The 12,901-nt window shown below is 46.7% G+C and overlaps 1 protein-coding gene across 1 annotated transcript in view; it reads left to right on the plus strand.

Moving 5' to 3' along the window:
• Window positions 1-2,902: 2,902 nt before the first annotated feature.
• The window catches only part of NPTN (neuroplastin), a 36,914-nt gene continuing 26,915 nt past the window's right edge, over window positions 2,903-12,901 (plus strand). The window contains exons 1-6 of the mRNA XM_026043652.1: window positions 2,903-2,977; window positions 4,686-4,812; window positions 5,770-5,773; window positions 6,274-6,373; window positions 6,947-6,988; window positions 9,512-9,887. Of these exons, the coding sequence (XP_025899437.1) occupies window positions 2,903-2,977; window positions 4,686-4,812; window positions 5,770-5,773; window positions 6,274-6,373; window positions 6,947-6,988; window positions 9,512-9,887 (724 nt within the window). The remainder of the gene's footprint in view (window positions 2,978-4,685; window positions 4,813-5,769; window positions 5,774-6,273; window positions 6,374-6,946; window positions 6,989-9,511; window positions 9,888-12,901) is intronic.

The raw sequence follows: 12,901 nt of genomic DNA on the forward strand, positions 1-12,901 counted from the left end.
AGCGTGATGACGACGTCTTTAACAGCAGAATAGGCAAGTCGCAAAGCTGGTTTCCATTCTGGTGGCATCGTCCTCACTTCAGCCCAGGGCCCTCTGCAGGGAATGACTTGCCTTTTTTTGGGGGGGGGCTTGGGAATAGGCCTTTGTCACTCAGATCTGTTTAATTGACGTTACGTAAGTTGTAGGCCTGCATAAACTGCTGAGTGAAGTGAAACGGGCTGGGCTGTTCGGCCGCGTGCGCAGCTGCGGCTCAGCCCAAGGGGACACGCGGCCTGCTCTCCCTGCCCGAGGTTTGTCCCGTGGCTCCGGCGCTACCGTCTACGGGAGCCGCTCCAGAGGCTGCTCTGAGGAGTTCTTGCCTGGTGTCTTCCAGCATTTCCTTTGAGATAGGAACCGGGGCGGATTCTAAGGCCCTGAGCGGCCCTATGAACTGATGATTGATGTGGACACTGCAGATAAGGTAACGTGAGCTGCACCCGGATCAGAACTAGCCTAATCACAGTGCTTTTGAGCTGCTGTTTATGTGGAGAGATTGATCTGAGGGTTAGAAAATTCCTTGCTTCTTTACATACGTACCTCTCTTTGTTTTCTMTGCTACTTCTGGCAGAAGAGAACACTGGATCGTGGGTGAAGTGGTATCTAAAATGTCTGTAATAGCATATACCCTTCTTGAAGTACATAGAARGACACTGATAAACTCGCCTGGCAGTGGAGCTTGGAGTTGGGCATTGTCCTTCACTGCCCCCAGTGACAAACTGGGGTTTAAGGGGTGAGCAGACTTTTGAAGAAAGCTTAAAATGGAAAGCAGGGCTTGCCCTTAGCAGGACAGGAGCCGTGTTGGGAGCTTCCAGATGCAGCATAGGGATGGGCCTGTGTAAACACAGCACCCACATAACCCCAAATCTGCCCCTTTTGTGTCTTGGAGGCATTAATTTAGTCAAGGAGCCTTAGTCAACACCACTTCTGAGCCCCTCGCAGAAAAGCAGAGGTCAGCAGGTTTTGTATCCTTAGCAAGGTCAGCAATTAAATATGGATGTATTAAGTTTTCTTCCTGTTTAAAATGGAATGTGTTTCGGTTTTGTTTCCCCGCTTTTGCAGCGAGTGAGATCAGGTTTCCCTGTTGGTTTAGGTGGCATAAGCTGGTGCTCCCATTAGTCCTTCAGCTGTGAGCTTTTACACTAGAAGATACTCAGAAATGTTTATGTTGTGTTGTTTTGCTATGTTTCGTGCATTAAGCAGGAGAAAAAACATTTGCTATCTACTATGATTCAAAATCTGACCAGAGCCAGCAAGATGACGTCAATATGGAGCCAAAAGAGGGAGAAGATGTTAATTTCTTGTCCTGAATATTTTTCACTTGCCAAGGTATTACAGGTTTGAATGTATTTTCTTTCAGCACATCTATCTTATAAAAAACGAATGTTTAGGATTGCTGCAAAACAAGAACTTGCCAACTCATGTAAACACTATGTGTATGGAAAAATGGTTTCTTAACCCCAAAAGATTGATTAATGAAATCATTTTGGGGTGGAAGCTGGAAAGACATGAATATAATTGCTTGTGCAGGCCAGTTTCACATCTGTGAACGGTGTTTTGATTGTGTTGGTTTTGTTTTTGGTGAGTTATAGCTAACAAGATCAGTTCATGCACAGTACAAAGGGGGGTATTTATGTGAACTCCATAAGTAGATTGGGAGCATTTGTGGGGTGAAATTAAGTGTTTTTAATATTAAATAAAGGTTCCCCTGTTTCCCCATGTGTGGGAGAACATGAATGAACACCTTGTGTTGTATGTCCGCGGCCTGCTCTAGGCAGGTTTTTATTTGGGGACAGAGTTTGGACCAGACAACCTTCCGAGATCCTTTCCAGCCTGAATTCCCCCCATTCTAGCCTCAAAGGAGATCAGYGAGTCCTCTACCTCTGCGTGGATGCAGGGAGAAAGGAAGCATTTGTTAGCTGCATGGGATGTATTGTCAGGATGCCCTTGCATCAGAGCAGCCTCTGCAGCATTTACTTTAGCCTCTCTGAATTTTATTTCAATAAATGGATGACATTAATTTGCCCCTAAACTCTCTTTTTTTTTTTTTTTTTTTTTTTGGTCAAACTAAGCAAGATTTTCTAATGTTCAGAGAAGTACAGAATGTTGGTCTGAATCCAGAAAATGTTAATCTTCCTGTCTGTGAGCTGGGAGACCGTAATCCTCAGGTTTCCCTCCTGGTGAAATGAATATAAAGCTGCAGCACAGACCTAGGCCTCTTTCTAGGATACTCTCTCTATATAATAATGTTTTCCTTCATGACAAGCACATCCTACCTTTAGCTGTATAAAGCTGCAGGAATTAAGTTCTTGCACTGCTGCAGTTCCGAGTAGACTTGAAGAGCAGCTTGTGCTCGTCAGGACACATCTGATCTGAAAGGGGCTGCTGGATAAGAGCGGGAAAGGCAAAGCAGAGCGAGGAGGTGCAGGCGGAGGCTCAGTTCTCTGCGTTTATGCCCTGCACTAGGAGACCATAGACCCTTGCTGCTGTGTTGGGGGAATGGGAAACCATTTAACCTCCTAAATGATAGGTGAAGGCAGGCAATGTAAATTAGAAATTTCCTGAGAATTTAAGCAGCTTTCTCCCTCTAGCCAATATGTCACTTTTGTACACTTGACTAATTTGAAGTGCTTTCTTCTAGTAAAGGTCGSTGCTGGGAAGAAGCAGCCTGTTAATTAGGCTATTTTTCCCCCCCTTTCTAAGTGAAATAATTTTGTCAAAGTGATAGTGCCTTTTTATTTACTTATCCTCTCTCCTGGAAAAGTTATCACTTAATTRACATCTTTCACTGGAGAAGAAGGAAAGGTCTTAATTAAGCGGAGTGCCAGGTTAAGCAGCAGACATTCAGGCTTTCACAGCCCAGGTGATGGGCACCGTGGGGAGGACAAGGTGGGAGGACATCTCCTTGTCGYTGTTCGCCTTTGAAATCCTAGAGTTACAGGTGAGATTGTTGCCATACAGCACGGTAAACAATAGGTTAAAGTAAGTACAAAGAAAACCCAGGCGAGAAAGACTCTGTGGATGACCTGAGAACGGCTGGGTCTTTATGTTTTAATGAAGTTATGGTAAGTGGATCACCCTGGGAGCGAAGACCCTCAGGTCATTCACCKAGTGCTTTGAGCACCCTTTAGAACCCTAAATACTGATGTTGGCATCAGACCTCCTTCGCATGAGGCGGTGGTTTTTAGCTCTGTACCATGCATTTTGGAAATATTCTAAACGGTCACACCTGGTTGTATTATTTTGAATCCTCATAACCACTTCTTTTTTTTTTTTTTTGGCAATTCCAAGACAAAAAAAAACCAAATGACTTGTCAGACCAAAGCATTTGCTAGTGGTTGTAAAACCTCGCTCAGTTTTTCCTGTGCAGAGCCGGGAGTACTTGAAGTTGTTTTTTTCTTTTCTTTTTCTCCTCCCTTAAAGCACCTCAGTGAGAGCTGATTATTCAAAAGAACCCCAAGGAAAACAATATGACAACGATTTAATACGGAAATCTACTGAAAGCCCGGAGCCATGTGCCTGCTTTTGGAGCAGAACCTCAGGGTAAAAAAGTGGTGATGTTCCCTATAAGAGCCTATCTGCATCTCACCTGGGATGCCTTGGGTCACAATACTCTAGACAATACTCAAAACTTTAAGGCTCTCCTAATGTCAGGTACCAAAAAAGTATATTTATGAGGGTGTGTTTTTTTTTTTTTTGGCTGCTTGGAGATGGGGAGGTAGAGCAGATCTCATCCAGCCTGTCTTTCTATTTGGTGCATAAACATCAGGAATTGCAGGCAGAGCTCTCGAGCAGTGGTATAAACTGTCTGTGAGGCAGGTGGGCCCTAGGCAGTCTGTTTTGCTGTGTGTTGCCACTCGAATTGGTTGGTTTTACCCTAGCTTTGCRAATGTGGGTTTTTTCCTTCATTTTTGAGCTTTGAACTCTTTTTTTTCTTCCACATATAAGTGGAAGCCAGCATATGATGGGAAGAGGAGGGGCATTTTCGTGCTTGACGGATGCACACTGCCTTGCTGCTCCCTGCAGAACTGCTTCTGTTATAGCTGTATTCCTGGCGATTGAAARCACTTTTGGAAATAGGTCGCCTCTCCTTAATTTGGGTCACCCTTGCACATTTGTGTGCACGAGTCCTCCTTGGAATTGCATTAACTGGTGCTTTGCATTCCTGAGCTACATAGTCCTCCTGTTCTTCYGTCTTCACAGACTCTGTTTTTAAGACTGCCTTTTCTTCCCTTTGCTGATGGCCTGGCACTTTTCTCATCTAATCTGCATCTCTGATACAAGTAAAATGTAGAGAAATAAGAGCCCGTTCTGCATCTTATTAGGGCTTCTTGTTAGGGCTTTTTGCAATCCCTTTATTTCATTATGTCATTTTGCTGGATTTTTTTTTTTTTTTTTGGTCAGCTAGCATTTATCTGCATTTTCTTTCCTTACAATAAAGCCCATTATTTCAAAATATTATTTATTTTAATTTTAACATCTTCTTTTAGGCCTTGAACTTCAAGATCGATATTCGCTTGCATATTCCCTGCTGTTGCTTTTCCGGCACCATTGGAACCAATGCTTGTGCAACCTCATGCATCCTGTGAGACGCTTTGGTAACAGAAGGATGAAGGATGTAAAATCCAAAAACGTGATCTCTTTTGCAGATGAAGGATGTTGGTATTTTGGCTGATACTGCCTTCCAGCTGGTCTTAGATGAGCAGGTAGCTGCTCGTGTRTTTAACGCAGTTGATCTTTCTGTCCAGCTCCTTTACTGTGTGTTTGCACCAGCAGGTAAGGAATCGGGAAGCATTTTGGTCTTTATGATGCTCTTTTTGAGCTATTAAGGAAACRTCTTCTCCGTGGCTTTTTCATTTGGGCCCCAGCCAAGACATAATGCAAGCTGCCTTACGTGCTTAGGAAGCTAAGCTTGGCTTGAATTACAATTAAATATTTTCCTGTGCACTTCCAATGTTATTCTGTCTAAACTCCTAGCTGTTTGCCGCATTTAATGCGCCAGTTGCACGACCATATCCGCAGGTGCGGAAGGTCTGTTCCCTCTCCCACCGTAGCTTCCGTAGGTGGCGGGAGGCTTCCCTAGGTGGCAGGTTCCTGTGGCCCTGGCGCCGTCAGCGAGGGAACGGGTTGAGYTGGAAGTGGGGCTGCTGCCTGGTGGCATTGGAAAGGATATGCTTGTATGTAAAGCTGTGATGAATTTATATGCCCCAGCTGGGGTAGCTTCATAGTTATTGGCAGAAGAAAAACGAGCCTGAGAAGACGGCTCTCATGGATAGCGCCGCATGAATGGAAGCAGTGCTGCCCAGGAGCAGTGCAGGCTCTTGTGTGTGGTTTGGTCTCGATCTTTAGCCTTCCTGTCCGCTCTTCCCAGCCCCCAGGGTTGTTCCATATGGGAACTCTTGGCTGCCCTTTCATTAGCTTCTCCCCGCTCCTACTTCAGGCCCACCTGYCTGTCTCAAAATACTTTTTTTCTCCTTATCCTGACTCTTCCCAAGAGTGCAAYGGGCAGATCTTCCAAAACAAAGAAGTGCCTTTGCTGTGTCTTGGCATCCGCCCTYTGTGGCAGGACTGCAGGGAGGGCCCGACCTGTTTCTCTAGTTTCGGAGCATTAGTCTTTTGCTTCCTCACCTTTGTCCTCACAATKGCTGGGGGAAGATCAAGACTTCTGTAAGCAAACGTGGCTTTGGATGCAATTTGGTGTAATTGTCACTTGCTCTCCATTGTGTCCTGCAGGCAGGTAATAGTAAATCATTATAAAAAGAAAGAAAAAGCCTGAAAACATAAGTGTACTTGCATAGGCATTCCTTCTGCAGCACCCTGCTTTCCTTTCCTTGCACGCTGTATGTTGGGAAGGTCTATATCTAAGGATATATTTTAGGGATTTATTTTTTTTTGAGGAAAACTCGATAGTGAAAGTTTTCAATTATGGTGATGAGGAAAGACGAAAGCTGCAATTGTTATTTCTTATCAAACCTCAGTAAGAATCTTTTTCTTATAGGCAGCTGAAGATGCTTATTCCCATTGTCTTGAATAGAAAGGATATAAATGAGTTGAGCTGCTCTGCTGCTTCCAGTGGCTGAAGCGCAGTTTACCCTTTGAAAAATTATAGACAGCCGTAAAACATGCATAAGGGAGAAAAAAAACATGCAGTTTTTCAATTTTTATGCTGCTAATATTATAATCCCTTTAACAAAGCCTTGGCCTGTTGTCTTACTCTGTCTGTATTTCGATCTGCAGTTGTTCATTTTGTCAGGTGCCTTTTGCTGCTGCCATCTCCAGAACTGTGCAGAACACGGTAATAGCAACGCAGCGAGCCCTGAGCAGTGGAGACGACCAAGTAAGGAAACTGCTGGGCTTCAAAGGCTCTTATATAAGCAATGAAATCTGTGTAGTGTCATTCTCTGTTTGGTTTTGAACAATTATGGAAAACGCCACCAGAATTGCCAAGAAGCAGGAGTACTCGGCGCCGTGGAATTCTCTCTTTTTTTTTTTTGGGGTTCTGCTGTATTACAGAGAGCATTGCATGTAAGTAAATAAATAAATGGCATTTTAGTATGTCTGCTCGGTACTGGCAGATTTCAGCTCTCTTTGCAGCAAGAACCTTCATCAGAAATGGCCCTCTGGCAGCTGTGCAGTAGCTGGAAGCATTGCCCCAGCTTACAGATGCTGTTTGATGTATATTGCTGTGCTCTTTCTGAGCTGCTGCAAATGCAAAACACTGACCTGCGATTCTGGTGGAGAGTTTTAAATAGCACTGCCAGTCCTTTGYAATGCTGAGGATTTATTAAACGGCATGTGGCGGCTTTTCTGCCACCCGCACTCGTGGTTTTCCTTCCAGAATTGCATCTATGCTGGAGTACCTTTTTGAAGAGCAATTGGATCTTTTGGATGAATGAGGCAGGGGTGACTCCCAGCCTCAGGGGTCATTCCTAGTTTTTCATTGCTATTGTTAATAATGGTCTGCATTGAAAACACAACTCTTTTCATCTGTAGAGAAAGTATTGAAAGTATTGCATTGAAATTTATAGTAATCTGAGTACCCCCCCCCGAGGATTTGAAAGTGATGGAAACCTAGGATTTAAAACTTAAGCTTGGAGAATGTTTACTAAACAGGCCTTTGCATGCAGTTGTCCAGTTTAATATTGGTGGGATTTCTTTTGACTTTTTCAAGCTTTGTCCATACGCAGCTTCAACCATTATAACAGCTTAGCTGATTTAGAAAAGAAAATAATTTGATAATCAAAACTGTCAAAAAAAAACGGAAAAGTTGATTAGCTCGTGCTATTCAAAATGCAGGTATTACTTTGAACAAGAGAATTTACCCTACCCCTGAAAAGGTCAGGCGTGCAGGCCAAAGAGCAGCTTGGCAGTGGTCGCTTTACGTGCACGTCGTCTCGAGTGATGCCGTGTTGGCTGCTGTCGTGGCCTCCTCCTCGWGCTGTCCCGTCTCCTGACCCCCGCCCTGAGCAGGGGGAGGTGCTGATGATGCAGATGTGGTTTCTGAGCAGCTGGGGAAGTGGGATCCGCTTGCAGGCTCAGCGCTTTCAGGTGCCCCGCTTGTGGCTTGTGACAGGGCTGTTCCGTCCTTGTGGATCCGTGTTTGAGGGGAAGTGGGGATCTGTAGAATCATGGTCTCTTTCTGAGCAGTCTGCCCTGAGATGCTGTCATCTCCCTGGCTGTGAATGGTGTTTCCATGTCAAGGAAACGGAATGTAGGGAAACACGACTATTGTATCCAGGGGAGGGATCCAATAATTAATATTTGGAATTAAACTAGGTTATGCCATATGCTACTGCTTTAGCGTTTTGCCTCTTGTAAACCCACGTTCACTTAGATCCAGATCCAGATTTATGCCCCCGTGGAAATACAAGGTCCTCATTCAAAGTCCCCTGAAAGGGGGACAGGCCAGCAGAGCGAGGTCATAACSTGGGCTCTGCCGGTACCCAAGGCAGCCCTGTGCAAACAGGGCGATCCCTGCAGACCTCAGAGGCAGCAAGAGTGCTCTCGGTGGGTTTGTAACTGCTGGTAGGGAGAGCCCTTGCAGGGGGAGAGCTCTTCCTGTGCCTGCGGCCCGGGGTTTCTTTGTGCTGGTGTTTCCACTGAGCCTAACGCTGCCCTGTACAGGGCTGGAGGCTCCGTGTCCAGYAACCAAAGGGCCTTCCCGCGTTGATCTGCTTCCCTGAGAGTTCGTTCTCACAGCTCTTACCTACAGCAGCAGTCCCCCGCTCAGCACCGGGCCAGCGAGGGCCGATTCCTGCCCGTGCCTTGGGCTCCTGGTTCTTGGTTGCTTGGATGGTTCTTTACTGGCATTTCTGGAGCGTAAACGTCTTGAGGGATTGGCTGCCAACATGCCGCTGGTTTTGCTGCTTCACGTGTGCTAGAATAAATCCAGTGGCTAAGTGATGGGGAGGATGCTATTCAGTAGTGCAGCAGTTTTACCAGAGCTTCAAATCTTTTTTACTACATAAATATCTCGTTGCATTGTCTTCCAGGCTCCATCCTAAAGGTAAGGAATGGGTTTGAGGAGAGAGGTGACACAATCTGTGCTTGATTCGTCCCGCGGCAGTCTGGGCTGCTCCCGGCGGCAGCCGCCGCTGCCGGCGAGCGCAGCAACACGATGGGTTTTGCTGCATAATCTGCCCGGCCAGCTGCAGTCTAATCTCTYCACGTGTTGGGAGGAGGGGAAGGGAAAGGGACTAGCTTTAAAGTGACCTTTTTTCCAACAGATACCTTTGCAAATAGGATTGAAGGGCAGTTTTATGTGTGCTCATAACACTGTCCTCAACCTGGTAAGTACTGAAGAAATTCGTGACATTGAAAGGGTTATTTTGGCCCGGTACTGAATTTCAGTGCCTTTTTTTTTTTAAGCAAATAGTGCTTATTCTCTTGAAAGTCACTTGGTACTGTTTCCAAGTAAAAGAAGWGATGTTTTTGCCTGTGCACGTCCCCCCTACAGCCCCTTTTACCTTGGAAGGCTGCGGGACTCTCACAGCTGTGGCGATCGGGAAAGTAGGTCACTGGTGTCTTGGGGAACTCCCTTCCTGCCGGGTCCAAAATAGAAGGAAGGAAAGGTCACAGCAGAGCTCGCTGCTGAGGGCTGCAGGGCAGGGGCTCGAGGCTTTATTTATTTATTTATTTATTTCTCCTGTAGCTAGATAGTGTAAAACTAATGAGTTCTGCCAAGACAGACGCCTGCCCTTGATCCCTGAACGCTTGCCAGTGCCTGGGCTGCGCGGGGGCAGGCTGAGACCCCGTCAGCTGCCTCTCTCCGGGCTCATCTCCTAGCCCTGGGGGCCGCCCCGCTCTGCAGGAGCAGTGCCCGCAAGTGCTCTCGCTCTGCTTCATTTTTGCTGTTTTTCCTTCAATGACAACTATGTTAACAGCTGTTATTGTGGATGCTAATGTCTTATCTGACTGTTTTCTGCACCTCATTGCTTTGTTCTTTATAAGCTCTTTTGTTTTCCGCTGGTCTGTCACTGCGTTTCTGCTGCCCCTCCCTCTAGCTGGGTTTGTCAAGTCGCCCATGTCAGAAACTAAGCTCACGGGGGACGCCTTTGAACTGTACTGTGATGTGGTTGGGAACCCCACTCCAGAGATCCAGTGGTGGTATGCGGAAGTCAACCGGGCCGAGGCTTTCAAACAGCTGTGGGACGGCGCTCGCAAGCGCCGGGTCTCCATTAACACGGCCTACGGGGCGAACGGGGTGAGTGTGCTGAGAATAACCCGCCTTACGCTGGAAGACTCTGGGACTTACGAGTGCAGGGCCAGCAACGATCCCAGGAGGAATGACTTGAGGCAAAACCCCTCCATAACGTGGATCCGAGCCCAGGCTACTATAAGCGTCCTGCAGAGTGAGTGGAGCACCGTGCAGTAGTGGTACAGTAGTGACTAGAGGCAGTCTGGTGACCCTGCCCCGTCCCTTTCCCTCGCTAGACCCACTGCCGCCCTGTCCTGTTGTTTTGCACCCAAACCTCTCCCGCCACGTGTAGCCGAAGTGCTTGCCATCTGTGTCTCTTCTCCCTAGGATCAAAGGACTTGGGAAAACCTATGGATGTTCTATGGCTTCTATGTGCAAACGAGCCCCGTGTTGCTTTTCTGTTTCTTCCCTCCACCCTTTAGTCTTGTAGTAGGTTTCCAGCCACCCTAGTGCTGCCTTCTCCACGAGTGCCTTTCTGTTTGATTTATCTATTCCTGCAGATCTAACTGTTTTGGTTTTATTTCCTCTGTTCTCTTGGGATTTCTCGGAATGCCTTCCGCACGTGGCTTTGGTTGCCTATGTGTATGCATACTTGTGCACAACTCTTTCCCTTCCAGTTACGCGTGACCTTCACTGTGTGGGCTGTTCCATGAAGTCATGGTGTTTCTCTTCCTCTCTGAACAGCAGCATGTTTCCTAACGAGTTCTCTGATGCGGCAGCACCAGGCTGATGCAGCTCTTCTTAAGCTGTGCTGGAAAAAGGGAGGGGAAAAAAATCCCTTCCCAACACTAAACTGAACATCAGGGAATGACTTGCATCTGCGAGTGTGAATTTGGCAGCTGAAAAGCTGTCAAGAACAGAGAATACGATTAGAATTACTTTTATTCTTTGCTTTTACGAGTCTCTGCTGTGTCCTGCTGGCTTTTTAAGCAGTTCCTGGCACGTTGGCACACCTGTTTCATCAGAATCGATCCAGAGGAGCCCTTTTTGTTCTGTGTAAGATGGTCGCTTTGCAAGAGCGCTCGYGCTTGCTAGCAAGTAAATGCATAATGCAGCATGACTTAAATTTGCAGCGTGAGATTGCTGTGCAGAAAGCAAATTCTCCTTTCACCTTCCACCTTCTTGGTGGTTTCTCAAGGCGGGTAGCAGATGGGAGATGTTTCCTTGCCCTCAGTTTCACTAGGCCCCTAGGTACCACYTTGGTTTTCATCTTAGTACAGAAGTGTCCAGCTTTATAGTTATGTCCCCCTGGTGCTTAGGGGTTACCTAGAGAGGTGTCTCGAGCACGTCCACCTCTGGCTGCTCCTCTGCTGGGCACGGATGCCACCGCGGGGCCCTGTCCCAGCACCAAAGCTGCGAGGGGCCTGTGCCACTCGGTGCTGACGGATCAGAGAACCTCCCTCTGGGAAATGGAAGAACGTTGATATGTGTGGAAAAACGAGCCRAGAATGAACCCATGGTGTGCAGCTGCTTAAAACTGAAGCAGCATTGGGTTCCTTGCCTCCAGGCTGCTCGGCTTTCAGCCCGAATGCTTCATCCCTCCCCTCCCCTTTGAGGTCCCCAGGGACTCGCATCTGGGGTCTTTGTGTAATGCCTCCAATAACAAAAGCTGGGTAATTTTAGGAAACCTTCAGACAAAGCTTAACTTTTCTGCAGGAAGTTACATCTCCTGAGAGCTCTAGCTTCACATTCACATATGGAAACATCTGTGGTGGTCCCGTTCTCCTCGTTGTCCAGTCCGTTTGAATAACCTCCTGCGGAAGAAAATCCTTTTCACACGTCCAGTCAGTAACACTGTTCACGTGGCAACTTGTGGTGGGAGTGGAGTACGATGAAGATGTCTCCATATGGAAAGCTGGGTGTTCCCTCCTCCCCGGCCATTGGAACTAACCTGTTCTGGGGCTGAAGTTTAAACTTTCCATCTTCATCCCCAGTTGAAGGCTTCTTGTCATACCCGCATCCAGCGTCACTAATTCTGCAGTGTGTGTGGTGACTCCCTGCAAAGTGCCTTGCGCCCAGGAGGATTCTTCTGGTGCTTTTCATTCGTGTTGGTGTGAGGGGCAGTGTCCACCTCGAGCTTTGACGCTCCTCTCTGTAGTCCTGCATGCGTTAAGATATGTGACCAGCCATGGTTTGGGAAACGGAGCACACGGATATCAGGCGTCCGCGTGGCAGTGCAGCAGATGGATGAACAGGTTTCCAAGCAGCTCCTGCAACATGGAGGGCATCTGATCTGAAGCCACTCAGTGTCTGTGTGGCTGCCTCGCCCGTGCGACCCGCGGGTTGCTTCAGAAATGGGAATTTTTGACTGAACTGTGTTGGAATCCTCCATTTCAGCGAGCCAGTCCTGCCAGCTTCTCCTTAAAAGGAAAATACTTTGTCTATTTTGCAGCGCAGAAACTTGCAGGGGAAGCTTTCCATGTTGAAGAAAAACCCTTGCAGGGGAAGCTGGTGTGATCAGTGAATCTGAGCAGAAGTTAAATTCTGTATAAAAACGTTCTGCTGCTGAGCTCCTATTTCAAATGTTCCAAAAGCTATTTTCAATAGAAACTTTCTCCAGAAACTGCGAGTTTGGTTTTTTTTCCTCTTGTTAAATGATAGTGGCGGTTTTAAATAGCTGTGGAAAAAGAAAAGTTATGTGGCTGGCCTGCTGAAGAAGGGACAGAAGGAGATAYAGGGCTCGAATGGCTTTGTCAGCCTGTTGGTAGATAAATATTTTTTCACCTTGTCTCTCTGGACAGCAGTCTAAATACTGCGCAGGAGAGAGAAATGCTAAGCGATGCAGAGTGCACCGTTTTTGATGGTACTGGCATTTCCCATCTCTCCTCMTACCATCTCTTATTTTTCAAGTGCTTTATGTACAGAAGCCTTTTTCCCCCARGTTTGGGAGGAAATTTGTCTCGGACCATTCAAAAAGTTCAGCACTAACCACCTGCCCAATTTTAAGAAAACTTGGGGAATTCAAGGACAGTGCTGTGAAGTGAGTCTTGTCGCTTTTGGAGAGCCTTACTGATAAATGATAGGAGTTTGACCCTACCAGGCAAGACTGYAGAGTGAACCTGTCTGGGTGCAGTTATCTACCCTAAACAGCAAAGTCTGAAACTCTTGTGCTATRTTTTTTAAATGAAACTCTATTTTTTTCCTCATTAATATTTACATTTAACGTTA

Source organism: Nothoprocta perdicaria, unplaced genomic scaffold (genome assembly GCF_003342845.1).
Source record: "Nothoprocta perdicaria isolate Ctin4 unplaced genomic scaffold, notPer1 scaffold_332, whole genome shotgun sequence".
Taxonomy (NCBI): domain Eukaryota; kingdom Metazoa; phylum Chordata; class Aves; order Tinamiformes; family Tinamidae; genus Nothoprocta; species Nothoprocta perdicaria.